The sequence below is a fragment of the Aspergillus viridinutans genome (assembly GCF_018404265.1).
Source record: "Aspergillus viridinutans IFM 47045 DNA, scaffold_15, whole genome shotgun sequence".
NCBI lineage: Eukaryota > Fungi > Ascomycota > Eurotiomycetes > Eurotiales > Aspergillaceae > Aspergillus > Aspergillus viridinutans.
In genome coordinates, this window is record NW_025091231.1 from 587,208 (window position 1) to 613,043 (window position 25,836).

At 49.6% G+C, this 25,836-nt stretch overlaps 7 protein-coding genes and 1 non-coding gene across 8 annotated transcripts; 2 read left to right on the forward strand and 6 right to left on the reverse strand.

Annotated features, from left to right (window-relative positions):
• Positions 1-358: 358 nt before the first annotated feature.
• Aspvir_003540 (YggS family pyridoxal phosphate enzyme) lies at positions 359-1,162 on the forward strand (the record flags this gene model as incomplete). Its single annotated transcript, XM_043275122.1, has 1 exon — positions 359-1,162. One exon carries the CDS (start codon positions 359-361, stop codon positions 1,160-1,162), a length of 804 nt encoding a protein of 267 aa, XP_043131057.1.
• A 300-nt stretch (positions 1,163-1,462) lies between these two features.
• Positions 1,463-4,441, reverse strand: Aspvir_003541 (AP-2 complex subunit alpha; the record flags this gene model as incomplete). The annotated part of the gene is made up of 4 exons (XM_043275123.1): positions 1,463-1,570; positions 1,626-3,544; positions 3,604-3,938; positions 3,990-4,441. The coding sequence occupies 4 exons, from the start codon at positions 4,439-4,441 to the stop codon at positions 1,463-1,465; spliced, it is 2,814 nt and encodes a 937-aa protein (XP_043131058.1).
• A 714-nt stretch (positions 4,442-5,155) lies between these two features.
• Aspvir_003542 lies at positions 5,156-5,243 on the reverse strand. The gene has a single exon. It is a non-coding gene; the product is annotated as a tRNA-Thr (tRNA).
• Positions 5,244-5,711: 468 nt separating this feature from the next.
• Aspvir_003543 (putative copper resistance protein Crd2) lies at positions 5,712-6,165 on the reverse strand (the record flags this gene model as incomplete). The annotated part of the gene is made up of 3 exons (XM_043275124.1): positions 5,712-5,791; positions 5,846-5,941; positions 6,006-6,165. The coding sequence occupies 3 exons, from the start codon at positions 6,163-6,165 to the stop codon at positions 5,712-5,714; spliced, it is 336 nt and encodes a 111-aa protein (XP_043131059.1).
• A 1,333-nt stretch (positions 6,166-7,498) lies between these two features.
• Positions 7,499-9,428, reverse strand: Aspvir_003544 (homeobox domain-containing protein; the record flags this gene model as incomplete). The annotated part of the gene is made up of 4 exons (XM_043275125.1): positions 7,499-7,866; positions 7,927-8,570; positions 8,634-8,771; positions 8,851-9,428. 4 exons carry the CDS (start codon positions 9,426-9,428, stop codon positions 7,499-7,501), a joined length of 1,728 nt encoding a protein of 575 aa, XP_043131060.1.
• Positions 9,429-17,231: 7,803 nt separating this feature from the next.
• On the reverse strand, positions 17,232-19,645 carry Aspvir_003545 (THO complex subunit THO1/HPR1; the record flags this gene model as incomplete). Its single annotated transcript, XM_043275126.1, has 7 exons — positions 17,232-17,664; positions 17,719-18,032; positions 18,129-18,278; positions 18,334-19,023; positions 19,083-19,201; positions 19,255-19,333; positions 19,406-19,645. The coding sequence occupies 7 exons, from the start codon at positions 19,643-19,645 to the stop codon at positions 17,232-17,234; spliced, it is 2,025 nt and encodes a 674-aa protein (XP_043131061.1).
• A 219-nt stretch (positions 19,646-19,864) lies between these two features.
• On the forward strand, positions 19,865-24,285 carry Aspvir_003546 (RNA helicase aquarius; the record flags this gene model as incomplete). Its single annotated transcript, XM_043275127.1, has 4 exons — positions 19,865-20,100; positions 20,158-20,258; positions 20,314-23,793; positions 23,846-24,285. The coding sequence occupies 4 exons, from the start codon at positions 19,865-19,867 to the stop codon at positions 24,283-24,285; spliced, it is 4,257 nt and encodes a 1,418-aa protein (XP_043131062.1).
• Positions 24,286-24,717: 432 nt separating this feature from the next.
• Aspvir_003547 (PaaI family thioesterase) lies at positions 24,718-25,650 on the reverse strand (the record flags this gene model as incomplete). Its single annotated transcript, XM_043275128.1, has 8 exons — positions 24,718-24,787; positions 24,847-24,925; positions 25,028-25,046; positions 25,099-25,145; positions 25,216-25,287; positions 25,348-25,390; positions 25,444-25,509; positions 25,621-25,650. 8 exons carry the CDS (start codon positions 25,648-25,650, stop codon positions 24,718-24,720), a joined length of 426 nt encoding a protein of 141 aa, XP_043131063.1.
• Between the last annotated feature and the right edge of the window lie 186 nt (positions 25,651-25,836).

Consider the following 25,836-nt stretch of genomic DNA (forward strand, 5'->3'; position numbering starts at 1 on the left):
GACACCGGATTGTCGTTTGTCATCCGCGCCGCTTACCGAGCATCACGTGGCTACCTTGTAAGGCAGGCGTGTCTAACCTAACTTGGCTTAGTGTACTACTGCTGTAGTGAAATGACTGAGGCATCACTCTCTATCGGCCACCGATTCTCGTATATCAACGCAAATTCATCACTACTACCTGGCAATTGTCACCACTATAAGCAGTATTCTTAATCCTATACGGATCTAATTGACTTCGATCCTGAGCCAGTACTGCACAATCACACCTACCACACAATAAAGAGCTGATGCAAGACTACCTCCAATGACTTCCACCGAACAAGAACAAGAACAACCCTCACCAACATCAACAACAATCATGCCCGCCTCACCCTCGCGAACAGCGACCCTCATCTCGAACCTCTCTTCCGTGACCTCACGCGTCACCACCGCCGCCCTGAACGCCAACCGCCCCGCCACAAAACCCATCCGCCTCATCGCCGTCTCAAAACTCAAGCCCGCAGCCGATATCCTCGCCCTCCACAGCCCCCCCACAAATCACCTCCACTTCGGCGAAAACTACCTCCAGGAACTCCTCGAGAAATCCAAGCTCCTCCCGCCCAGTATCCGGTGGCACTTTATCGGCGGGCTGCAGTCGAACAAGTGCGTCACGCTCGCGCGGGACGTCCGCGGGCTCTGGGCCGTCGAGTCCGTCGATAGCGAGAAGAAGGCCTCGCTGCTGGATAGAGGGTGGGGGGAGCGGTCTGAGGCGGTCCGTGGCGTCGCCCACGAGGAGCGCCTGCGTGTGTTTGTGCAGGTGAACACCTCCGGCGAGGAGAACAAGGCCGGGGTGGACCCCGTGGCTGGGGCGGTGCCGCTTGCGCGGTTCATCCGGGAGAAGTGTCCGCGGCTGCGGCTGCAGGGGGTGATGACTATCGGGGCGATTGCGCGGTCCAAGGCTACGACGCCGGAGACGGAGAATGAGGATTTTGTGTGTCTGCGTGAGACGCGGGATCGCATCGTTAGGGAGCTGGGGCTGCAGGGTGCCGATGCCGAGCTGGAGCTGAGTATGGGTATGAGTGAGGACTTTGAGGGCGCGATCAAGCTCGGGAGTGATGAGGTGCGTGTCGGGACGACGATTTTCGGTGAGCGGCCGCCCAAGTCCGAGGCAAAGGTGGTGTAGATAATGTGGGGAAAGTGATGATTTACGACATTTGCATTACTACGGGCGTTGCATCAGAGGAGGACCGGCCAGCACTGCTGCATGGCCGGTGGAAAATTGCACATATAATTAGGATGTTGTACGGCTTGATTACTGCTCAAAGCCACGGGGATATATGTACCTTGCTAGCATCAATAATTACATCAAAAGGTAATCTCGCCTTTGGAGAGAACTCCGGGACGAGAGTATTACTAGTCAGTCATAAGACCATCCATCAACTTGTCAGCTGCCAGTTCGTAGATTATTCCCATCTGTTCATCGTCAGCCGAACATCTCATCTGATGCGCCTCGTGCCAGTTTCTGCTCCATCTGTTTCGCTAGTGCTTGCGGCACGGCTTCTTGCGTGGCCCGAATGGTGACCCGGAACATCTGCGGAAGTTGATGTCAGTAAAGTGTTGGCGACGGGTACTCGGAAAATCCCTACCTTGCGTTCATAGTTGGGCTCCAGCCGTAGAAGACATCCAGTCTTCCCGCCATGGAACTGGTACACAGCACATCCGACGATGTTATTGGGATTGGGATCCACATTCTCCAGGATCCTCCAGTGGAACCCTTCCACAAGGCGCCGTGTAAAGGCCTCAGTGATATTCTTCGCCTTGGCAGTGACGCCGAAAGTGTGCTGCGCCTCGAGCGGGGGACCGCCAATCTGCCTCCATCGCTTGAAGAACTCTTCTGCTGACAGAGTCGACGGCTCCATGTAGCGGTGCATCAACACAGGGAGCTGGAGGGTGTAAGCCTGAAGCGCTCCAGCAAGGTACGAGATCCGGATGGTGGGTGCTTCGCTAAACGGCCCGTGAGCCTCAAAGAATAGCGTCTGCTGGGTTTGGCCCGCAGCCGGAACAGAAGGCTCTGGGAGACTCTTGCTATCAACCTTCAGGTTTGGAGCCGCAGGATTGTCCAGTGTAGTCGTCAGAGACCCGATCGCAAATGTGGATTTGTTGGAGATGTAGATCTTCACGACACCCATGTGGCCACGATACTCGGACCGCAAGCCAACCTGGATTTGCGCATCCTCGAAGAGCACGCCTTCATCCGCAAAGTACAATCTATTGTACCCTGGTTCCCAGTCAGGCGTAAGATGGGCTGCACTGGCCATATTCGGCGGGGGCGCAGATGGAGCGCTGAGGTCAAGCCCGGCCAGGTCGCCAGAGGCGTTTGACCTCGCCGCCGACCCGTTGGCTCCGGTTCTGGTACCATTGACAATAGTGGTAAATGTACGCTTGAGGCCGGTGTTCTGTGCTAGGAGAACTTCTTTCTTGTCCGCGTTAGCATCCTTGCCACCCACGACCCAAGTCTTCTTCTCGGTCGTGCCGGCCGTCTTCTGATGCAGCCGAGACAGAAGAATAGAGGTTCGCTCCGAAAATGGAGGCATCTCATCACACACGGTCCGGAGGAGGTCATCTGTGGGAAGCGTTGCCAGTGTCAAGTATTCAAAAGCGCGCTGCTGTAACTCGGTATCGGGGGAATGGCTGTAGAGACGGAAAATGTGCAAGAGTTGTGGCTTGATTTCGGGGAAGAGATTGACAAATTTAACGAAGGAGGATAAGATCATGGCACGAGTGTTGTCGTTACTTGTAATCATCTTCCCTTGCAAAGCCAAAAACTGCTCAATAGGACTCGAGCCTTCATTGTCGGCAATCAAATGACCAAATTCTCCAAGTACATAGCAACCGATCTTGACCAAGCTCTCATGGCAGTCAGTCTTCAGGTAGCCTAAAAGCGTGTGTGCGGCATAGGCTTGTAATTCCTCATTGTTGGTCACAATCTGGATGACTCGCTGCCATACTTCCTCGTTGACATGGTCGCCTGCCAAGGACAGCAGCTTCAATGTAATGTCGATGTACCATTGGGCATCAGTGGCGTACTTTTCCGTGAGAATCGCAACCTTGAGTACCATCTCTTCTCGAATGGCGTAGTCCGCGGTCTGCAGGTACCGTAGAAGTTCGTTCACAATGGGAGCCGCATTTGTGGTGTCGCACATGCTATAGATCAGGTCCAAACCTTTGCGCCGCACGCTGATATCTCGATCTCGAAGTGAACCTAAGATTATGTTCTGATGCTTCTTGATGGGATCAAGAGTTTCGGCCCTGGCGGCGAAGTGTGTCATGGCCTCCAAACCGAGGTAGCGGACATTGGTCTCTCGAGACTGAATGTATTTACCCAAACGGGAGGATATTTGCATCATGAGATTATGCTCGGTATCTAGATGAATAAGGAGGTTGATAGCCTCGAAGAGAATGGCATTTTGAGCATTGTTTTGCTGAACGTTCTTTGGTGTATCCATGGCCGCAGTCATGATCTGTTGCAGGGATGCTCGAATGATCTCGCGGACGTGACTGTCCTCTGTAAGGCTGTGTGAGATTGAGAAAGGAAAGTTGGTATGATAAAGATAGAACACTTACGGGACGGGGGATAGTACTGAAGTAAGCGCAGCAGTTTGACCTGGATCCAAGGACAGGGCACACGGTAGTACAGATAATCAGGCGCGATCTCGTTGTCGACCACGATCCTCTTGAGACGCTGCGCAGCTTTAATATAGCTCCCCTTGTATTCTTCCGGCCTGTCTTGCGCCAATGCCATGATGAGAGATGTGACAGACAGGGTGACACCCATGTCCGGGTCGTCCATCAATGAAATCATTCGCTCGGCCCATTCATTTTGCACGATGCCAGGGTATTTTCGGTATAATCGAAGCAGAGTCAGGGCAGCCTTCTTCTTCACAAAGGCCTTAGATGTCCTACAGCTTATTAGTCGTCGCACTCCCGAGAAACAAAACATCGATACTCACGGGGAAATCAGCAGCCGATGGACGTCCGTACTCAGCGCCTCCCCCATCTCCCGTCCACCAACATTKGCAACAGCATGCAGCGCCAAACAGTTGAACAACTCATTATGATCAAGTAGATCTTTCCGGATACTGTTAACGACCAGATGTAGCAGCTCGTGCTGCTCGTGCAGGAACAGGGTCACAGCCAGATACCCAATCTGCTTCTCCGAATATTTATTGGAGGAGATCAAGTTGACAGCCTCCAAATGACCGAAATCAACATCATACCCCTGGATATAGACATATAGCAGCTTGCAGACATATTTCTTCTTCTGGTAGCCGTTCAAGTTGCCGGCCTTGAACTTCTGCCGGATATTGGCCAGCTCCTTGTTCACCCGCTTCTCCTCGAGCTCGCGCGCTCGCGCATTACGCAGATCGGCGATGAACTGCACGAGGCCTCGCATGGACGACATGACGGGCGGGGTGGATTATCCAGCACACTCTATGCTTTCTGAATACGGGTCGTCGATTCCTCACAAAAGCGCAGACACCACGTCGGTGGGATTCGCTCAGTCGGACCGTGTCATACAAACATATCCCGGTTCTGGCGTTCACTTAGTTCGTTGTTCTGAGGTATTCTTCTTCAAAGCACCTGGTACATGGCGCGAACGAGATGCTGTGCAGATCTACCAGCACAAACAGGGTCCGGAGGGGATGGCTGCGACAAGGGGTAAATCGTTCCGAGGGTAGCACCAGCAATTCGTGAACTTCGTGAGGCCGAAGGGAAAGCGTCAGATAAGGCGCATGAATAGGATCGAACCTGGAATGTGACCCATAGAACAGATTACAAGCCAAGCTTGAAGTCTTAAAATAGGAGTTCCATGTGCGGTCCGGGCTGCTTCAGGAGCAGAGCAACCGTTTCTCCGAGTTGTTAAGCCACTTCCGCTGCCGACCCGCCGAACCCACTGCACATCGAGGATTAATGTTGTTGCGATGTGGCGGTGCAGGCACTTTAAAGAGTTCACGTCGATCAACCAGTCATAAGCATGAATAGACAGGCATCTTCAATATTCAGATGAAAAAATGAAAATAGTATGTGCTGTGCTGAAGAGGATAAGCAGGACAAACGTAAAATAGGGGCAAAAAAGAAATAGGAGAAAGTAGTTCAAAAAGCAAAGGGTGCTCTCTGCACCCACGCGGGATCGAACCGCGGACCTTTCCATCGCCATTTCTTGGCAGTACAAGTGGAATGCTCTACCACTGAGCCATAGGTGCATGTGTGTATTATATAAGCGTACTGTGCTATATGAAGTCAAAAGCAACACTTTCATGGATGAAGCATCTGCTCTATAAGATTCTAGCTGTTGTTGGCGCGGACAACATTAGTAGGCGTAGAGTGAATGTCTGAGATAGAGTACATTGACAGCCGGGTGGACATAATCTTGACAGGCAGCCGGTCATAAGCACACTAACCACTACTAGGACAATGTCGTCACGCTTCCATCTACGAGGGCTATAAATATAAATAAAAAACTTTAGAATCAAGACAACCGCTTAGGATTGCGTTATCGTAAAATCATGGAACAAGCACAAGCACAACCAAAGCCGCCAGTAACAATGCAGCCATGATGAATGCCGGCTATGATACAATGAATCGTCGAATTACCAAGCAAACCCCCTAACACCGAAGAAGAAGACCCCAGACCCAGAAAATCATAACCGTCATCAAATGCGACAAATCACTCAAGCACGAGCAGTGAAATCAGTCTCGATTGCTTCAGCCGCAGCATCCACCGCGCTGACCTTCTCACAGGTGCAGGACGCTATTCCCAAGTCAGTAACTAAGCCATAACGGTTCTCCGCTCGATGCAGCTTACTAGAAGGTCTCTTGCCGCAGGGGCAAGCATCACCCGTCACAGGGTGGTTCTCGGTGGCTGCGCGCTCACAGGTACATTGTCCAGCCGGACGGGCTCCTACCGACAGAGTAAGTCATTTGTTCTCCATTCGGCAATGTGCGAATTTCAGGGGGAGACTTACGGCATGAGCATCTGGGTCCGGAGATGGTGTTTTCGGTGGCAGACCTGTTGCAAGTGCAGTGGAGGGCGTGCTCTTTGCCGCAGGAGCATTTGGCCTGGGCTGCGCAGACACAGCTTCCGTCACCGGAGGTTTTGCAGCAGGTCGAAGATGGGTGGACCATTTTATCTTTTGTCTTGCTAGGTAGTTTTGAGTAGATTGTGGTGGAAGTTGAAGATTCTCTGAGAAGAGAACGGTGATGCTTCAAGTTCTTGTGAAGGTCGTAGAATGATGTATGACGTAACCGAAACAACGAGGAAAGCTCGAATAAGATCCGACGACTGCAATGCCAATGGAACGGACAAAGTAAGGCTGGCAAACGAGCACTTGAGAATGAATCTTTTGAAGCAATTATTTGAACCAATGCTGATGAAAATATAAAGAATTAATCGCGAACTTCAGCAGTATTTATATCCTCGATTACATGACCGTGGCCTGCAACCTGGTAATCGCGGGATTAGCAATGCCCGCTCATTGATTGGTTGTAATTGCAGATCCCGTGACTCCCCTTCAGCAATTCCGTTGCTTGTGATTTGCTGCGGAATCTGGAGTTATTTACAGCGACAATGACTGGATGATCTGCGCCGGGAAGCTGCGAGTAATGGGCGACTGGTGGATGGCGAATTACTTTCTACTATGCTCTGATTCGATGTCCACCTGGTACGTGCATCTGCCTAGGTACTTACATTGTTGCTCAGGACAGTGAGGGAGAAGCCTGGCTCTCAGTAATAGCAGTCCACCTATTGGGCCACTGGGCTGGCTTATCCTTTATGGTCCCATAATCAGCTACTGACTTAAGCCGTTTGATTGGTCTGGCGTACCTTGCAATCAATGGAAGCTGACCTCGACAAAAGCTTTCATGTTATTGGGCGAGGATACTGACATTCGAAGCCCTAAGTCATGCTTATCAAGACACGCTCCCGGCCTCTGTGGTTGGTGCAGGCTATATTTAACTATATGCATATTATTGTACAATAGTGATCCTTATGGCTACAGATCAATGCACAACAGGAACCCACCGGGGTACTGGCACAGATATAAAGAGATCATAGGACCGCAGTGTGGCCCCTGGTTTGAAATTGACAAGATGAGCCAAAGAACACAAGGAAACGTACAAAGAAATTAGACGCCATGCCATGTCCTCCCCATAGAGAAAAAGATGAAAATGCAAAAAGATGAAATGCACAGTATTTTCCTCCCTTGAAACCGGATTGCCAAATGCAGAAATGAGGTCACGCAAGAAAGAAGTGAGGATCATTGGACAGCCATTGGAAAGAGATGTACAGTCCGATGGCCCACGAATATTGAGCAGGTTTACTGATCACCGTCGTACGGAGGATTATAAGAATGATTTAGACATTAGGTTGGCCCGTTGTGTCCACTATACAGGACAGGGAGCGAAGGCAGTGTTTTATGGAGGCGGAGGAATGGAGCGGATCTTTCAGGCTGTTGCCATGTCACATGTAGCCGGCATAGTCGTAGGATGGGTTGCCAAATTTCCCTCGCAAAGGGTCCAAGATCTGAGGTGATTGATTGATCCGGTCTTCAGTAGAGACGGCCACCTGGGGAACATGTGTTGTGTCCGGGGGGAAGGAAGCAGGGAGGCTCATACTCGAAGCGTTGGCTTGCGAATAAGGTATTCCCGTTTGCATGCTGTACGGGTGATGCTCGTAGGAGAAAGGTCGGTAGTCAGGTGCATCTGACACTGGTATCGAGTGTAATGCGGGCATGTGTCGCGGTTGCATATGCGAGTTCATCTCTATGCTGCCATAACCTTTTGGGGCTGGCATGGTGAGTGTGGTTTGGTAGCTTGGGACCTGCTGGTCTGTTCGGGGCGCGTTAGTCTACAATACTTCGAAATAAAAATGAGACGATGATCACATACTGTGGTTGTCTACGTTGTATGGCAGGGGCTGTTCCTGCTGGCCGGTAGGCGACACAGAGCCTTCCATGGGCCGAGAATGATCGTAGCCCACAACCATTCCATTGGCCGGTCTGGGAATCCCATAGTCCATGGGACGCCGCGCGTATGGCAAGCCGGGATGGTTGAGTGGTTCGACCCCCGGCCTCGAGAACCTGCCGGGCAAATGTAGTCCTGTGCTGAATGAGACTTCGGAAAAGCTGCTGGACCTAGGGAAAGGAAAGGTCCCGCGCGTGTTTCGTTGTAGCTCTGGTAGGGTCGCTGCCGGTCGAGGTCCAAGAAGGCCATGTTGGGAAAATTGTTCGGGTGTCCTGTCAGGGCCAGCTGAAGGGAAACAATTTCCTGTGGTGGATGACGAACTCAGCGGCGAAACCACGTATTCGTCCTCATTGATACGTTGTAGTCCGTCCGTAAGAAGCATCTTCAGAGAGTTAGAATCCGTACCAGTTGCCATGTAGTTTCGGGGTGACGCAACTGGTGTCTCTGATAGTGTTTTGTTATCAAATGGCGTACGCAGAACCTGAGTTGTGTCAAAATCATCGGGTAAAGCCCGGGACTTTAACATCCTCTCTCGATCGTTGCTTGTGAGTCGCTTGAGCTTGGCTCGCCTGAAACACATGGATTAGTGGACCGATACTGGCCAAGGAGGAATCTACACAGCGGAAGAATACCTATTCTGAAACCAGACTTGTACTTGACGAGGAGTCAGTCCAGGAATCTCCCTCGAGAGACGTTCACGGTGTGCAGCATCTGGGTGTGCTTGACGAGTGAATTCGCTCATCAGAAAACGGGTCTGATTGTGTGTCAGGCTGCAGATGTTGATTAGTTTTTCTTTTGCTGAGCAACAACGCGACCACTCGGAAGGGTCATGTTATCGTGAAAGCTTACCGGAACCGCTTCATCTTCTTTTTGTCAGTCTTTGCGTCAGAGGAGTTCTTCTGATCCCCGCCTTCGTCCGAAGATATGCCCATAGCCTCGTCATCGTCCTTCTCATCCCCTCGCGCCTCTTCCTGAGGCCGCTTCTTTGCTTCCAGTGTAGATGCCTTCGGGGCAGAGGGGCTGGCTGGTTTTGAGACCCCAGAAGGATGAGATTCGCTGTGGTTCAGCTGATCCAGCCCCATTCGTGACAGCGTCTCTTCTGTGCTTCTGCTTTCTGCTTCCTTTGGTGGGGGCATCTCTGCCTCCGAACTCCGTACATGGTTAGATGTTGCCACAGGGCTAGTTGCTGAAAAGACATTCTCAGCCTTGAGTACAGCATTTGGTTGCATGTCGACTGCCGGCTTCTGAACCGAATGGCCCCCCTTCTCCCCTGGGTAGGGCAACCTCGGCGGGTTCACCCTTGATCTCAAAAGTACCTGTTCACTATTCCAGGACGTTGATGGTAGGTGATTCGTGATCGCAGAGAGATGAGATGTAGCAGGAGGCGACAACGATGACAGCCAAACGCAAGGCCCACTGATTGACATGATAGAGAGGTCTCTTCTCGCGTCAGGCAAGATTCGCTATTGGCATAGGACAGCCAGGTCAAGGGGCTTCTTGAAATCACAATGTGGGAGAGCAACGGAATCTCGGGAGAGAAGAAAGAATGTCTTCCAAGATCTTGAAGTGAATCAGAAGCGTACCAGGTGGGTCTCAAAGTAATGTCTGGGCGCTTGCTGAAGAAGCTCAGGATCTCCGAGTCGGGTCCGTCAGGCAAATCAGAGGCGAGGATAAAGTGAAATAATACAGGGGATGTACTGATATGGTACCGCAGTTCTGTTCAGGTTGTTCTCCAGGCAATATCCAGTGCGCGCGTCAAACGAAACAAACCAGAGAGATAGATATAGTCTCGTTGATTAAGGAGCACCACAATGCGAAGTGAAGATGACTGTTGTCTCAAGGCTAATGTGATAGCCCTCCTTCTCCTATTTTACCCCTCGACTTGACTTAATATGTGTTCGTCCTTTTTCCGAAATGATAAAGGAGAACGGCAAATATCGATTGAGACTGAGGGCCAACAGTAAGAGAATGGAGAACGATCCGCTGATGGGTCCTGGAAACGGCCGGGGAGTGACCGGACGGTAGAGGGTTTACGGTGAATATTAAGCAATCAACACTGCGTAGGTGGCCAGGCGAGAACAGAACGGAACGAACAAAAGTGGAAATGAGCCAAACGGCCAATCTAATCATCAAATAAGGCCGGTATTGGGGTGAATCACAGGAGATTAGACCAAGCACCAAGGCCCAGTTCGAGTCCCAAAGTGATCCACCGGAGGGCCCAAAGTTTGCCAGTCTAGTAGATGAGGATGATGCTAAGGATGCAGCAGTAGGCTCAGTTAATACCTCACTGCCACTCATTGGACAATCAGCCAGAGACGTGCTTGCCTAGGTATGATGCTGGGGATTCAGACGGAAACCCCCAGGCATATGATATGGCTATTCGGAAGGAGATATACTAGGTATCTATCATTTAAGGTGTCAAAATTCTACCTGAGGGGGGAACTCGTGACTCGAAAAAAACAGATATAGTACACACAGAGGATAAAGTCCAGAAAATTAAAATAAAACCAAATAAAACAACCGCTTCAGGGCCCATGGTAAAGTCGATACTAACTCTAAGATGGACGGGCCATAGCTTGATGGTTCGGGAGACGGAGATCTTGGACCATGCTAACAATGCTACGAATAGGTACTACTAAAATGCTACCGCTTCTGATCGCCCTCTGGTGGCGCCTTGTCCGTAGAAGTGACGATCGGTGTCTAAGTCTAGGACTCGAGGTTAGGCCAGGTTGCAGGTGACAAAAGAGGAAAATAGTGGCAGGAAGTAAACCCGGAAAAGGGAAAAGGAGGGGAAGAGGCAACATAAACACCAAGATGACAGAGAGAAAGTGGCGGCAAGCTGACTGGACAGGGGACGGAGCAATTTCTCTATGTTGAAGGCTCCGCGATGTTGTATTTGGTTTTTTCTGATGGATACAGCCGGAAAGCTAAGGTACTAGGTATCCAGAGCCAAGGTACTATGACTAGGGGGATGACTCTCCTAGGTTCAAAACCTCAACAAGGTTATTATTACCTCTTTCCTTCGCCAAAGACGCTACATGCCTTGAATCGACTGTCGGGAATTGTCTCGCTATCAACTGCGAACTCGCCTACATAGAGGAGGAAGATTGGAATCCGTCTTAGGAAGCGAGGCGGGTATCGCAAGGAGGCATGGTGGCGGACTGAACGACGACTCATGCCAAACCTGTCTAGATTATCAAACTAATTTTGACAGCAGAAAAGAACGGAAAAAAGGAAGAGGATGAATAAACCGAGACGTACTCACATGCAACGGCTAGTACGGAGGCTTTGATTATCTCTGGTCACTAAGGTTAGTGAGACTGGACTAAACGCGAGTAAGTTCACGATCGAGGTTCAGGCGCTCAAGTTAGAAATTAGCAGATGAGTACGACAGTAAGCTAGACCGCTAAAAGAAAGCCACCGTTCGGCAACAAGTGTCATTGTATGAGAGATATTTCTTTTTTCCCCAAGGGACTGAAAATGCCGCTCCTGGGAAGTGGCACCAGGAAGACGATTTGCGGGTCAATGGAAGCCTGGAACAGCAGAAGTGTCGTTCTAAAGACGCGCACCTGACGGGAGAGATGCTTTCTCTGGCCAACGGTTGTTTAAAAGGGTAAATAGACCCTGGTTGCCTGACCAGGACTGGTGCCGAGTACGGTCTCTTACGCAGTCGCATGAAGGAAAAGGAGGAGTTGCAGTAAACTCCTCTGCAACCTGGACGCTGCTATGTACTCTGCCCTCTCCGTGAACCGTACTCCGTACTGTATTCGAAATCTGAGACTGTGCCAGTAAGAAACCAACAACAATTCGTTGTTCTTTGGGACACCATGTGGAAGACGTACCGAAGACGCTAACCGCGTTGGCTCCATAAGCCGCCGGAGACCCGGGGCGGCCGCCCTGTTCCAGAGGTCAAGCGAGGAGACCGATGATACCGTACATCTTCCTTTAATTCGTTTGTATTTTTCCTTTATTTTCCCAATGATTTTTGGTTTTATTTACTCTTTTCTTTTTCTTTTTCTTTTTCTCCCTTTTGTTTTTATTTTATTTATTTATTTATTTTTTTTTCTCCCGCATTTTTGCCCCTTCGTGGCTTGGAACCGAACGAGAGCTTGTTGACTGGATTGATCGGAAATCGAAGAGACGGAAAGAGACACGGTTGACCCTTGGAGTAGTGGAGCCAGTTGGTCAGTTTAAACTTGAAGAGTACCTAGTTCTCCGTACCTAGATATTTAAACTGCCTCGGGTCATGTATGAGCGAACCCTGAGACATTGCACAAACACTCATTAAGCAAGAAATACTTACTGGACTGTATGCAATAACAATCCTAAAATATCTGCACCCTTCACAGGCATAATGATCAGTGTCAATAGTATTTGCAAGTACGCACATGCATGGCATTGCATGCCGCCTGCAACTAACTGGATGTAGAACTAGGAGTCTAGGACAGAACGTACGTGGGCATTTTGTCAGTAACCAGTAACCAGATTCAGGATAGTTGGCTTTTGACTTGCGAATAGCTTGGATTCGCGGAGGAACATGAGCCATTGACCAGGAATCCAGGCTGGTGGTGTGTCTTCGAGAAGCTGACAAGGGTCACGACATCAATGCTCCCGTTGTAACGGGCGGAGTGGCACCTCAGGAATGACCACCAAACGGACCATGCACCTAGCGACCTGAAGCCGGCGACTGCGAGATGCAGAGAATGGACCAAGCGTGGCACTAACCCGAATAATACCCAACCCGGGTTTGCAGCCAGTCAATAAAACGGTTTTGACCATGGCCGCCTCATGCGATTGCATCGTTAGCAGCTAGTGCATAGACACTCCACCTTGGTTCTTCGAAGAAGTGGGGGGGGGGGGGGGGGGGGGGGGGGGGGGGGGNGGGGGGGGGGGGGGGGGGGGGGGGGGGGGGGGGGGGGGGGGGGGGGGGGGGGGGGGGGGGGGGGGGGGTGGATCATGAGACCAAAGAATATGAGATAATCTCCACTAGGAGCTTCTATGAAACATCCGTGTCAAACCCATCCAGGGGGCGTATCTTTGGAGAAATTCGTGAGAGAAGGAGGGAAACATTAAGATTCGAAATCTAATTGGGCACTGTGGACGGAATGAGGGTAAACCAGGCCGAGGCATTGATAACACAACTAGATACGTAGTGTGGAATAATTGATTTCAAAACGATGGAGTTACCATTCCAGAAGATCGATCGTTATTAGCATCATGGTAGCTGGCCCACGAGCAGTGTCTGTTGATATGATTGGAGAAACGGAGGAGCCGTGTTGGGGACTCTTCCGAAAGTGGAGAGAAGGTGGGATCTGTGGGTCAGGTTGCGTCTGTCACTTCAACGTAACAATCAAATACGTAGCATCACTTCAGGTAAAGTACCTAAGGTAGTAAGGTAGGTATGTTGTATGTATGTATGTATGTATGTATGTAAGAGTATTGATGAGAGGGCGGCTAGATACAGGGGAAGTGAGCAAGGAAAGGGGAGGAGAGGGAGTGGGGAAAAATAAATTCATGCACCTAAGGTTTGGAGATGCATGATTTCTTTTAAGCGAGGAACCTTAGTAACTCGAAAGGAAGCAATTTGGTTTCTGAAGTCCGGTCCGCACCCACCAGTTATGTATGCATGTCAAGCTAAGAAGTCCCAAGTACGACGGTGGTGGCTTGTGTTTCTACGTCAGACCGGGGGATTCCAGGAGGAGAATGGCCTGGGAGCTCAACAACACCTGGACAATGATGAAAACAGCGCAAAATAAGATGCATCGCAGTAACTAATGTCAATAACGGAAGAAATGATGGATGGATAATGAATGATATGGCACACTTACGGACGTATTTCGTCCTCCGAACCTACGTGGATGAGACAAGGCCGGCCGAGAAAAATTTCCGCCATCCCGTTCACAACAGCGGAGGATAGGCCGATTTGGACCAGCCAGTCATGACCGTGGCAAATCCTCGGATAATCCCTGATCGAAGATCGAGATTATTGAAAGCAGTGATTGACAAGAGGCTGCTCCATACTTCGTAATCGTACCTAAGACCTGGTCTCAGTCCGATAGGATACCTTCCTCCTTTTGCACTTTATAGTGTCGGACTACTGACGAAAATGGGTTAGTGATGGTCACTAGTAGGAGGATGTAACCACAGTTCCCACTGTCCGGTGCAAGTGACGGTCCAGCAATATCAAACTAAACTTATCTTGTCGATAGCCCCTAATTAGTTGGTTCGTTTGTGAGGAAGAAGATTCCAGGAAAATGGGGCAGATAGGTGAAGGAATCCTCGCTTGACAAGAAGTCTCATCGCGGCGGCACAAGTTCTCGGACTTCTCGCTTGAGATCCCGACTACAGCACTGCCCCTTGTCCGATTTTATCCGATCAATGAGTTGTAGAGCCGCTGGAGCATTTAGCATCTGTAAGGTACGGAGTGGTTCCGTACCTAGATCCGTGGTCCGTACAGTACTGCGTATGAAAGAATGCAATGCGTTGCTAGCGACAGGACTGAAGATCTCAAGATTCGGCACGCTTCACGGGGTAAATAGATATGGCATGATCTTGAACAACTAGCCAAGAAGCATTGAGATATCAAAAAATCCAAGTAGTGTCAAACACAAGCGCTGAGCCGGTGACAGAAGGCTGAAGTGGATCGAGATGTCCATGATTAGTTGAGGGACGATCACAACAGAACAACGATCTCATCCATCATCCCTCGTGCCTGGTAGATAAAACAATATGCCATCGTTCATACTCCACTATCCATAGTAGAGAGGTAGTACGTACTCTTCAAAATTCAAAAGGTAAAGTAGCTTAATAATAATGAGTAAGCAGTGCCAGCATCGATGCGGGGAAGATTGATCCCAAGACGAATCGTCCGCGAGAATGATTGGTCGCCGACTTGTTGATCAACAACAGTACAGGTAGTGAGCAGCGCAGCGTCTTCAATCTCAGGACGCCAAGCCTGCTGACAATCCCTTCATTTTTCTCATCACTTGTGACTCCATTATTCGTCTTGTCCAGATCAAATGATCTGTCCCAGTACTCCGTAAAGGGAACCGGATCCATCACAGTGGGTATCGAAGCTCACATTACGCAAGCCAGTAAGATTAAGGAGTAGATGCTGCGATCAAGCATCCACAGCAGGCGCCATGAGGACCTTGCCCAGCCAAGTGTTTCTCGGTATCGGGGATCTGTGTAGATACGGCTCGCAAAAACAAGGAAAAGGAGACAGAATCTCTTGCAAGCTAAGCCGCTCTCCGAAATGAGACCGTTGGTTCCTCAGTCAGTATCCACTTAGTACGAGGAGACTTGGAAATCTGATGGATTGATTGAATCATATCAAAAGTCAATGCATCCTGTCAAGTTATCAATACTTAGCTAGACCAGGCTGGTCCGTGCGAGCCGTTGGCCACGATGAAACATCGTTCAACGGCCTGGCAAGGACATCACCCATGGTCCTGCCATGCGCTTAAGTCGGATAGCTATTGCCTCGGACCCAATGGAGGTAATAATATTTCCAGGGATCAACTAATAATATTGATCATTGGTCTCGGATACACTGCCGAGGTTCTATGTACCTAGGATATGGATTTGGATTCTGCTGCTGGGGTTGTTGATGCTGGTTGGACACAGCATATTCTGTAGTCTAAATATTATTCAATACTGCTGATATTTGATGGCGAATCCTTGGTAAACGGCTGTGGCTGCAATAACATTGGATTCTTCTTGTAAATAGTACTTGGCTGGTTGCAACGTATCGAAGAGGTCAGGTACAATTATTACAATGAGATGTCCGGCAGTGGACAGATGCCTGTGCCGAATAGAAGTTCCTTTTTCTTCTTTCCCGTCGTGGTAGAATGTTCTAACGTTCAGATCATATTGAGGTCATCGTTAGCCATCATGGGACCTGCCTAAGGGGTGTTGCGGCTGCTTGCTTTTCATCTGTCTGAAACACAGTATCCAAAAAACACCACTGTAATTTCCACAAATGCCACCAACGGCTTGATAGGGAGCCCCAGAGGCGCTGTCATTGAGACTGGGCTCTCGAAAGAGAAAGTTAGAATGAACGCAGAAGGAATACCACACTGAAAAACTCTTCTCGCCAGTTCCACCTTGATACTGAAATAATAGGAAGAAGAGGAACGATACACACAAGAAACATAATGATGCACAGCTATATCATATCGAATAACTATCATAATTGCGATTATTATCCGTGGGTTACAGACACCAAAAAGAAGAGCGAATAATTGAACATGTTAATATTGCAAATGCAGGAACTCTCCTCATCAATCGGTTGTGATTTTTTACTGATTAGAGTTGCTGATCCCCTTAGGGTATCGGGCCCACGCCCGAAAGGTAGCTTACTCCGGAGTATTCCTCTCTGCGGCCACAGCAAATGACATCAGTGCCAAGTTGCTGTAGGTCGTACCGGCCTCTGTGTGACTGTGTCTACTGATTCCAGATGCGTCCACCTGCAGCTTTCACTCCCACACCTTAAACCTCGAGGAATTCTCCGGCTGGTTGGCTGTGGGCCTTGCCTTCAATTTCCGGTAGCCGATGCAGCCCTCTTTGGCTTCTAGACTAGTACTAGAGTAATCCACATTTCGAGAGAAAAAAGTAGAAAAAAAAAGGTCAGGGTTTCTGCAGCCTGTCCAAAAATGCCCAAGTAGTGTTATTGCATTGCTGTTATCGTCATTTCTCCTCATGCTTTTCAAATTTACCGTGTTTTTCTTTCCTCACTTGCTTCCTGTTTTACCCCTCACCCCCTGATAGTGTCTATTGCAGTCTGGCAAACACAAGAAACTCGAGAACGTACTCCGTAGAGAAGACATTGTTTCAGCATATCGACAGCCCAGCCAGACAGCGACCCCTGATTTAGGGGCCGAGTTTATCAACGATCAAATAGGCCATCGGCCAATGGGGCAAATGACGGAGTCCTTGCTGTCGTCGTCTTGAAGACCGTACCTTGCATTAGACGCGTACCATTTCCAAACCAAGGATTGCTTGGTCCATAATCCTCTTGAGACCTTCTGCACTCTGTAAAGACAGTCAACGTAGCGTTGCGACGTTGATGCGGGCAAAGTACTTATTGAAGTTCATCAGAGCAGTGTCGATCGATGGAGTCGTAGGCAGAACAAGCCCGAAACAGTCGTCGAAATTCGGACTCTACAATAAGCAAGTGTATGCTTTCATCTCAGCGCCATGATACTTAAAAGTCGCGTGTCTTTCTTTCATCAGGTCGCCTGCGGAGCGGCGGGAACTGCTTCTTGATGGCTATCATTCAGATCGCCTTGTGTCTGTTCGGATATTGTCGTGGCACCCTTTTCAGTCGCCTGTTCTTCTTGTCCCGTCGCGGTGGTTTCGAGTTCGGCATCGTTGGACGCGTTAGCTGCGGATTCCGAAGCCTGGGAAGCCGGTTCATGAGTAGGAGGAGTGGTGCTCTCGGGAGGTTGCGGGGCTTCAAACAGAGCCTTCAAATTCTTGCCGTCATCAATTTTGTCAAAGGCCGCGAGTTTGCCCTTAGCGGAAAGACGTAGAATGCGCCAAGTTTTACTCGCTTTTGCCCGAATTGCTCTTTCCTTGTCTTCTTTCGTATGCGCAGTATCAATGTCTAATTCATCATCCATGATGCCCATCATGAACGCGTCGGCGGAGGGAACAGAATATCTTGACAGATGTCAGCCTCATGGTGATCAAATCCGCGGGCAACGAGGTACAAACCTCTCCGGTTCCTTCAGCTTCTCAACGCTTGATAGTGACTCTCCCTCAGGCAGAAAGTTGAGATTCAGAGCGCCCATAGGCGAGGGACGAAGGCGCTTATTTGCGTATGTTTTTGTCGCGTTCTCGCGAGCACCTAGATACTCTGCGACTGAGACGGCAGGCTTTTCAATGAGCGGACAGCCCTCGGCTTTCCAACGGACCCAGTTCTTATCCCTCGAAAGAACAGTGTCGACCATGCGATAATAGAATTTGCCGCCAGTGCCTTCTTGTAGATATTCCTCAATGGCTTTCCTCATCTTGGTTGCCCACTTGGCCTGTAGCTGTTAATTTGTGTTCGAAGCGAGAGGGAAAGGCGCGGGGAAAGGGTTGAAGCATAACGTGGAAAAGCAGACGGTGGGTCAAGAGCTTACATCTTCTTCATTCAATACAAAACCGTAAAGCACCGATTTGTTCGTCAAATCAGCAAGTTTCGCTTTCGCTTTTGGTGTAAGAGAAAGTATAAAATGCAGGAGAATCAAAGCCTGTACAAGGACGTGTCTTCTGAAAGCTGTGTCGTTGACCTGTAACTGATTGTTAGCATGTAATGATCAGACCCCGGACCTTTTAGCAACGTACCTCGAGGTCAAACAAGTCCCTGCTTGTCAAATACTTAGGGTTGAAGCTGCTCGCAATCTCTTGGCCATCCACGCTCCGTTTCCGCTTTGTAGATTTCCGTATTTCCTCCGCTGTCTTACTGGCGCTTTGATTCTCAAGGTCTGTTCTGATATTCTTGAACGCAATCAATGTGCTCTCCAAGCCAGCCTTGAAGGATGAGAAATGCTGAGAGTCAAACACTTTTGTCGGGGCAGAGAAGTACGCCTGCAGGCCCCAGAAAACGGAGTACAGAGCGTCTAAATCAACTGCCTTCTCCGTATCCTTGTCTTTACTTTTCGAGACAACAAGTTTGGGGACTTTTGCTTGTTCTTGTACAAGCGTCTGTGAATCGCTGGCTGAAGGCAGTGGTTGGCCATCATGATCAGGTCCCTGGGCTTCAGTCGCGGTTGATGTTTCTTTTGCGTCGAACATTTCGACATCCATATCATCACTCTCCTTGGCCCCTAAGTTGGTAATCTCGTCAAAGGTGGTAACATTTTCGGTGTGATATTCGCCGCGGAGATTGACGGCACTTTTATCTCCAAGCGGGAAGCTCTGAAACAGAAATATGAAGACCCGGCCACAAAATACCGTATCCTCTGCCCGGGACAGCCTCCGAAGTAGCTCATTGCAGGATCTGAGGATGATCAAGCTCTTTTGCTTGAAGTGTTTCTGGAACGGTATCAGCGGATGTACTGCACGAGTTGTAGTGACAGAAAGAAAATATCAACCTTTGTATTCCGTTCTCGGCGAGACTCCAAATAATCAAAGACCTTGCGACAACCATCAATGGTCTGGCTATCGAGCAACTCCTCGATCAACCAGAATATCAAACCGGGCTCGCATTGTTCTGTGCACGGTCAGGTAGCTGTTCGCTCACAAGACTAGACGAGTGGAGCCAACCATTATCAGAAAAAATTGAGATTATGTCAAGCAAATTCCACATGCGAATAAACGAGGGCTCGTCAATTGTCGTGTGCGCCTACAGATAGCTCAGTGTTAGCTACCCATCGCACTCATGCTTCATAGTTAAGCGTTTAAATCAGAGTCATACCAGGAGACTGTAGAACTTCTCCCTGAACGCGAGTTCAACTGCCGCAAATCGTGTCTGCTGGTTCAGCTGTTCCACCAAGCGCTTTTCTTCCCCCTGGATCGCCCATATCGAGTCGCCCAAATGAGCTTCTGTTAAAGGGGGTTCTATTTGCGCATCTTGTTTGATTTGTTCTGCACGGTTCAGGAGATCATCGACCAGTTTTCTGTATACATGCATCGTATCATGGTCAGCAACCGACATCCTCACAGAGTCACCAAGAGCAAGCTTGACATAAAAAGGATGAAGGATGGTTGTAAGATTGGCGCGAGCTTTGGATGATAAATGGCGGCTCTGCGGGCGGTTTCTAGCCGCCTGGCTTAAACGCGCGCCAACAGCTTCCCTTTCCGCCCGCGACGGACCACTTGCAATAAATTGGACCCGCGCCTGCAGTACTTTTGAATCAGCCCTCAACATCGAGGAATGGGCCTACAAACACGTCAGGCTATGGCGCACGGCCGCGATTCCCGGCCAACGGTGGAGGACTTCCATGAGGATAGCTCATGGGTCCAGCTGGCGAAAACCCACTGGCTTGGGACCTCTAAGGTCCGCAAAGCCAAGCAGGATGTCATTAGAAAGGATTTATGGGAGCCCTTAGAAGCTGAAAACTTCAGCCTTCGTTCGCTCTTGATGCTGGAGAATTTGAATATCCTGGAGAAGTGCGCACCGCGACTGTGACTGACGCTCTTACGTCCCTTGAAGCTAATTGCCTACAGATATCTTTGGCCGACATATTCGGAAGATGCGTCCAATCACCATGTGCTACTAATTGCGCTGATTGTTAGCATTAAGCAGCGAGATCATTTGCCAATATGGGGTGCGTCTCCGTACTTTCAGGCCGGACATACCTGTGAAAAGCTAATGGACTTTAGAAACCTTCTCAGACCGGCCCGACGACTTCTCCAACCTTTTCCATCGGATCCTCTCTATGAGCGTCGACAATTCTCTGTCCACCTTCTCCCGCCAATTCGTATTGTCTTTCATTATCAGTGCTTTTCAATCTCTGGAGAACGTACTCATCCGAAAGGAGTGCGCACCTCTCGTCTCGATTTCCATCTGGCACAATCTCTCGAGTGAAGAAACTAGGGATCGGATTCTTGCTAAGGTACCATCCTTAAAGAAAGCCTGGAGGGCAGCTGGGAAGCGGTACGAAGCTGGAGATGAGGTGGCAAAGGCGAAGATGCGATTCGAGCGTTCATGGCTCTTTACTATGCTTCTGGATTTCTTGAGGCGATTGAATGGATCCGAGCAGGAATTGTCCGATAATCTACGCTATTGTGAAAGGTTTCTGGAATACCTGGTGGACTTGGAGAGTCAGCTTCCCACACGGCGCTACGTCAACACGTTGTTGAAGGATCTCAACGTACTCCCGGTTATACGGCTTTCACAAATGTACCGTTCTCCCGAAAATGCCCTCTTCCGCGACCTTTTTGAGCTTCTTAAACATTTTTCTGGATTCGCAATCGACGATTACACCGGCGAGCCTCTTGACCCCCAGGCAGTCTATGAGAGCCATTCCCAAGAGCTGGCACATTTGCAGCGGACCGCGATGAAGCACTTCAAGGATAAGTTGATGATCCTTGCTCTGTCAAACTACGGCTCAATCGAGCAACGCTCAGAACTGGAAGGGCAACTGAGTGCCCTAAACGATTCCGAGCTCGAAAGTCTCTGTGCACACCTGGGTTTCCGGACAGATTACCCCAAACAATCCGGGGTCATGCCCACTCGACATCTCTATCTCGAGATACTTTTGTCATTCTACGAGCGCAAGGTACCGTTTCAAGAGACTGCATCTCAGCTCAGCATTGTGCCCACAGAGAAAGATCTCTATGACCCTTCATTCTTGCGAAACGAAACCTATGACGGATCTCGACCGCTTGCCATTCCGAAACTGAATCTTCAATATTTGAGCCTTGGCGACTTTCTTTGGCGATCGTTCCTGTTGTATCGTTCCGAAGCTTTCTTCCAGGTCCGAAAGGATATGGAAGCAATTATCAAGCGGATGCAGCCTCGGTCAAGCCGCGATGGCAAGACATTGACTTTCGATGGTTTCTCTCGCATGGCCATTCCCATCTCGAAACCAGCCATAATCGAGGTTGCGCCTCCTAAAGTAGGCTCGTCAGAACCAGCTTTTGTAAGGGCTGAGATCGCAATTGAAGTTGGCAGGTTAGCAGATCATATTCGGAAGGAATGGGACTCACTTCGTCCAGATGATGTCGTCTTCCTTCTAGCTGTCCAACCCGGTACCGCGAACAATTCCATTTTCAGGGACAGCTCAGCAGAGACTCCGAGTCTGTTACACCTCAGGACTGCAACAGTGGTTCAGGTTCTTGATGAGCAGGGTCGCCCACTCCGTGAACCAGTTGCGGGCCACACGAATGGATATCAATCTCGACCTCGCCTCCGGAGATTGCTGCTCAATCTGGATCCGTCCTCTTTCAAGGCTGATAAGGATCGCACCTCCCAAGGGAAACAGGACATTTATCCTTTGATAAACGTGATTGCGAGACGGAAAGGGCGGGAGAACAATTTCAGGTCGATACTAGAGAACATGCAGAGGCTCATTGTCTCTGATGTTACCCTTCCTTCTTGGATTCAGGATATCTTTCTAGGATACGGAGACCCTGCAGGTGCCAGGTATACTGAACTACCAAACCGACTGAGGTCGGTTGATTTCCGAGACACTTTTTTGGACTGGCAGCACCTAGTGGAGAGTTTCCCAGGATGCACTATTGAGCCCTCGGGTAACGAGGCGTCCAGTTTCGGTCCCCCGTACGTAATTGAATACGTTGAAAACTCTACCAAAGCCCCTTCAACAACATCATCGAAGAAACGGCGGAGAGACCCGGTCGAAAAAGAAGGAGCAAGTGCAGGAGTGATACGCGTGTCCACATACAAACAGCCGAACCCAGGTCCCTATCCCGTCGATGCTCCCAAACTCAACACCATTCGATTCACGCCAGCTCAGGTTGAAGCTATCGCATCCGGCACGCAGCCCGGACTGACTGTGATAGTTGGCCCTCCTGGAACTGGTAAAACGGATGTTGCAACTCAAATCATCAATAATATTTACCATGACTTCCCGAAGGAGCGTACCCTTCTGATCGCGCACAGTAACCAAGCTCTTAATCAGTTGTTTCAGAAGATTGTGGCCCTAGACATCGATGAGCGTCATCTTCTTCGACTCGGCCATGGTGAAGAGGAACTCGAAACCGAAACTAGTTACAGCAAATACGGCCGTGTCGAGTCATTTCTCGAAAACCGCAATTTCTTCCTCGCTGAAGTGACACGCTTAGCGGCGTCAATTGGTGCAGAAGGCGCACACGGTAATTCCTGCGAGACGGCTGGATATTTCAATACAGTCTACATCCAGCCAGCCTGGGCGAAATTCTTCGACCACGCTCGTGCCGAAAGTACAACCACTGAGGATATTATTGCGTCCTTCCCATTCCATGCCTATTTCTCAACTGCCCCTCAGCCTGTGTTCGATCCGGCCGCTTCGAAGGAGACATTGCTTGATGTGGCGGAAGGCTGTCAACGGCATATCGACAAGATCTTCTCTGAATTAGAGGATATTCGCCCATTTGAGATTTTGAGGCAATCCCGCGACAAGGCAAACTACCTCCTTGTGAAAGAAGCGAGAATCATTGCTATGACATCTACACATGCGGCAATGCGTCGACAGGAAATCGCCGACCTTGGCTTTCATTATGACAATGTCGTGATGGAAGAGGCAGCGCAGATCACTGAGATTGAGAGTTTTATTCCATCCACCCTACAACACATGAAGAATGGCGAGCTCCCTCTGAAACGCGTGGTTCTTTGCGGTGATCACCTTCAAAACTCTCCGATTATTCAGAACCTTGCTTTCCGCCAGTACGCCCATTTCGAGCAGAGTATTTTCCTACGTTTGGTAAGACTCGGTGTTCCTGTGATCAATCTTGATCAGCAGGGCCGAGCAAGACCTAGCTTGGCAGAACTCTTTCGGTGGCGTTATAAGCAGCTTGGAGATTTGCCCATTGTTCACACGGCTTCAGAATACAAGCAGGCGAATGCTGGCTTCCAGTACGATTATCAGTTCATCAACGTCCCAGATTATCAAGGGAACGGAGAAAGGGAGCCGACCCCTCACTTCATCCAGAACCTGGGAGAAGCCGAGTACGCTGTCGCCATTTATCAGTACATGCGACTTCTCGGGTACCCGGCATCAAAGATATCCATTCTTGCTACCTACGCAGGCCAAACGGCCCTGATTAAAGACGTTCTTGCCCATCGATGTGCTAAAAATACACTGTTTGGCATGCCAAAGATCGTGACAACTGTGGATAAGTATCAGGGTGAACAGAACGACTGTAAGTTGAACCATCTGGCGCGATGAGTTATGCTGACCTGGGATCTGCGCAGACGTTATTCTTTCCCTTACGCGAACCCGCACAGTGGGCTATCTCCGTGATGTTCGCCGCCTTACGGTTGCTCTTTCCCGTTCCCGTCTGGGTCTCTATATCCTCGGTCGTCGCGAGGTGTTCGAGTCATGCTATGAACTCAAGCCAGCCTTTGACCTTCTCCTACAGCGCCCTGACAAACTCAAGTTGACCACGGGCGAAATGTTCCCAACCACACGATCGCTGGACGACGAGGTTCAGGGTACGCCTATGGAGGGAGTGGAGCATCTCGGGCAATATGTGTTTGAGATGACTCAGGCCAAGGTTAAGGCATTGGGTGATCAGGACATCATAGTAGATGATGTAATGCCTGACGAGGAAAATGAGCTGTTGGACGAGGATGAAGTCATGCTTGGAGCGGGCGATGAGCCTGAGGAGGACCTATTGCATGAGCATACTTGAATAGCCGTGCAGGAGTCGATTGATGCCAGCAACTTGACGTCATCATTTCTTCTACTGGGTAGTCTGTCTGTAGGGTTGCGTTCGAAGTTCTCATGTATATTCGGCACCTGATCTGATATATCACAGTGGTGCTTTTGATTTAACCCCAGTGCGGTGTGCCTTAAGCCGCTGTGTGCCTGCCGCCTCCCCGGCCCCCTAAAATGAAGTAATTTCCGAAGTGTGGTGAATAAGTTCGGGGTCATGAGAGATGTACAAGATGTTCATTCTTTCTATGTACAACGGCATTCCTGACTTGCTTAGATCTATAGAGACTTCTCGGATTCTCTAGATGGGAACCATATGTATTTATATGCCTCCTGGATGAGTGTCTCAGCTGTGATGGAAAAATCTACCAACTCTAAGAGTGCAAGCCGGCAAAATACGACGGCTTTTCTACGATTCCTTGCGTCCTTCGAGTTCCTCGACAATGTTTTTGGGGTCTTTCCAGCCGAGTGCAATGTACCTGCCGGTTAAAGCAGTCAGCTATTCGAACGGTGTTATCGGTGAAGCGCGAACACGTACTTTGTATGACTGCCTCTTGCGAAGACCTCACCCTTGGAGTTCATGAACTTGATGTTTGTGTATGCTAGGGTTTTCCCGACTGTCGACTTGGTTAGGCATATCGATGGACTAGAATTCGCATGTGTCTATGATGACATAGTTCTGGGAGAACTCCTCCCTTGGTCATTGGTAGGAGACTTACACTTATCGCAAGTGACTTCCTGCATGCAAGTCAGTAATTTTGTAAAGATCTTGACCTGCTGAAAAACGAACCGCTTGGATCTTGTCTCCAACTTTGCCTCCGGAACTCAGGTATGTTACTTGTGAGAGAAAGCTCGTATCAATATAAAGTCAACCTTGGACTTATTCTGTACGTCTGGTTTGACATACCATTAAGATCTGTCGAGACGCCAGTCGCGAACAAGCCTCGAGAAGCCACAGCTAGGGAGCCGCCAAGGTCCACTAGACCCAAGGGTCAATGAGATGGCAGAAAGGGCGTCGGGTCTCATCGGTATACAGTACCCATACTGGCTATTGTCCCTCCATGAAGGATGCTGAGTCTATTCTAGTGACATTGTTAATGTATGGCGAGGAACAAGACGCACTCGGGAGACTTACCGTGTGCTCTTTCTGGATATCAAGCTCAAAGTTGACAGTTCCGGGTCGTGCAGCAGTTACACGGAGCTGAGAGCGGTTATTAGTATATCCCGATGCGCGTGTCCGATGCTCATCGCCAGTGGGATCGCAAGGGCAACAAATCGCAATTTTCGAAGAGTTGCAAAAGCAGAATCTTACGTTATCAAGCAGACTGTGACCTCGAGACATATGCTCAGCGACCGTCTTGCTCGAGTGTCAATATGAGCCCTCTGTCAGTACTTACCGAGGCTCTAACCCTGAGGTAGCCCGAAAGGACTCCCAGACCTGTACAAAACGGTTACTACGAAAGTATCATTTGAATTGGATGAATGTGATACTTACAGATCTGACAAATCGCAAAGCTGTCATATTTAC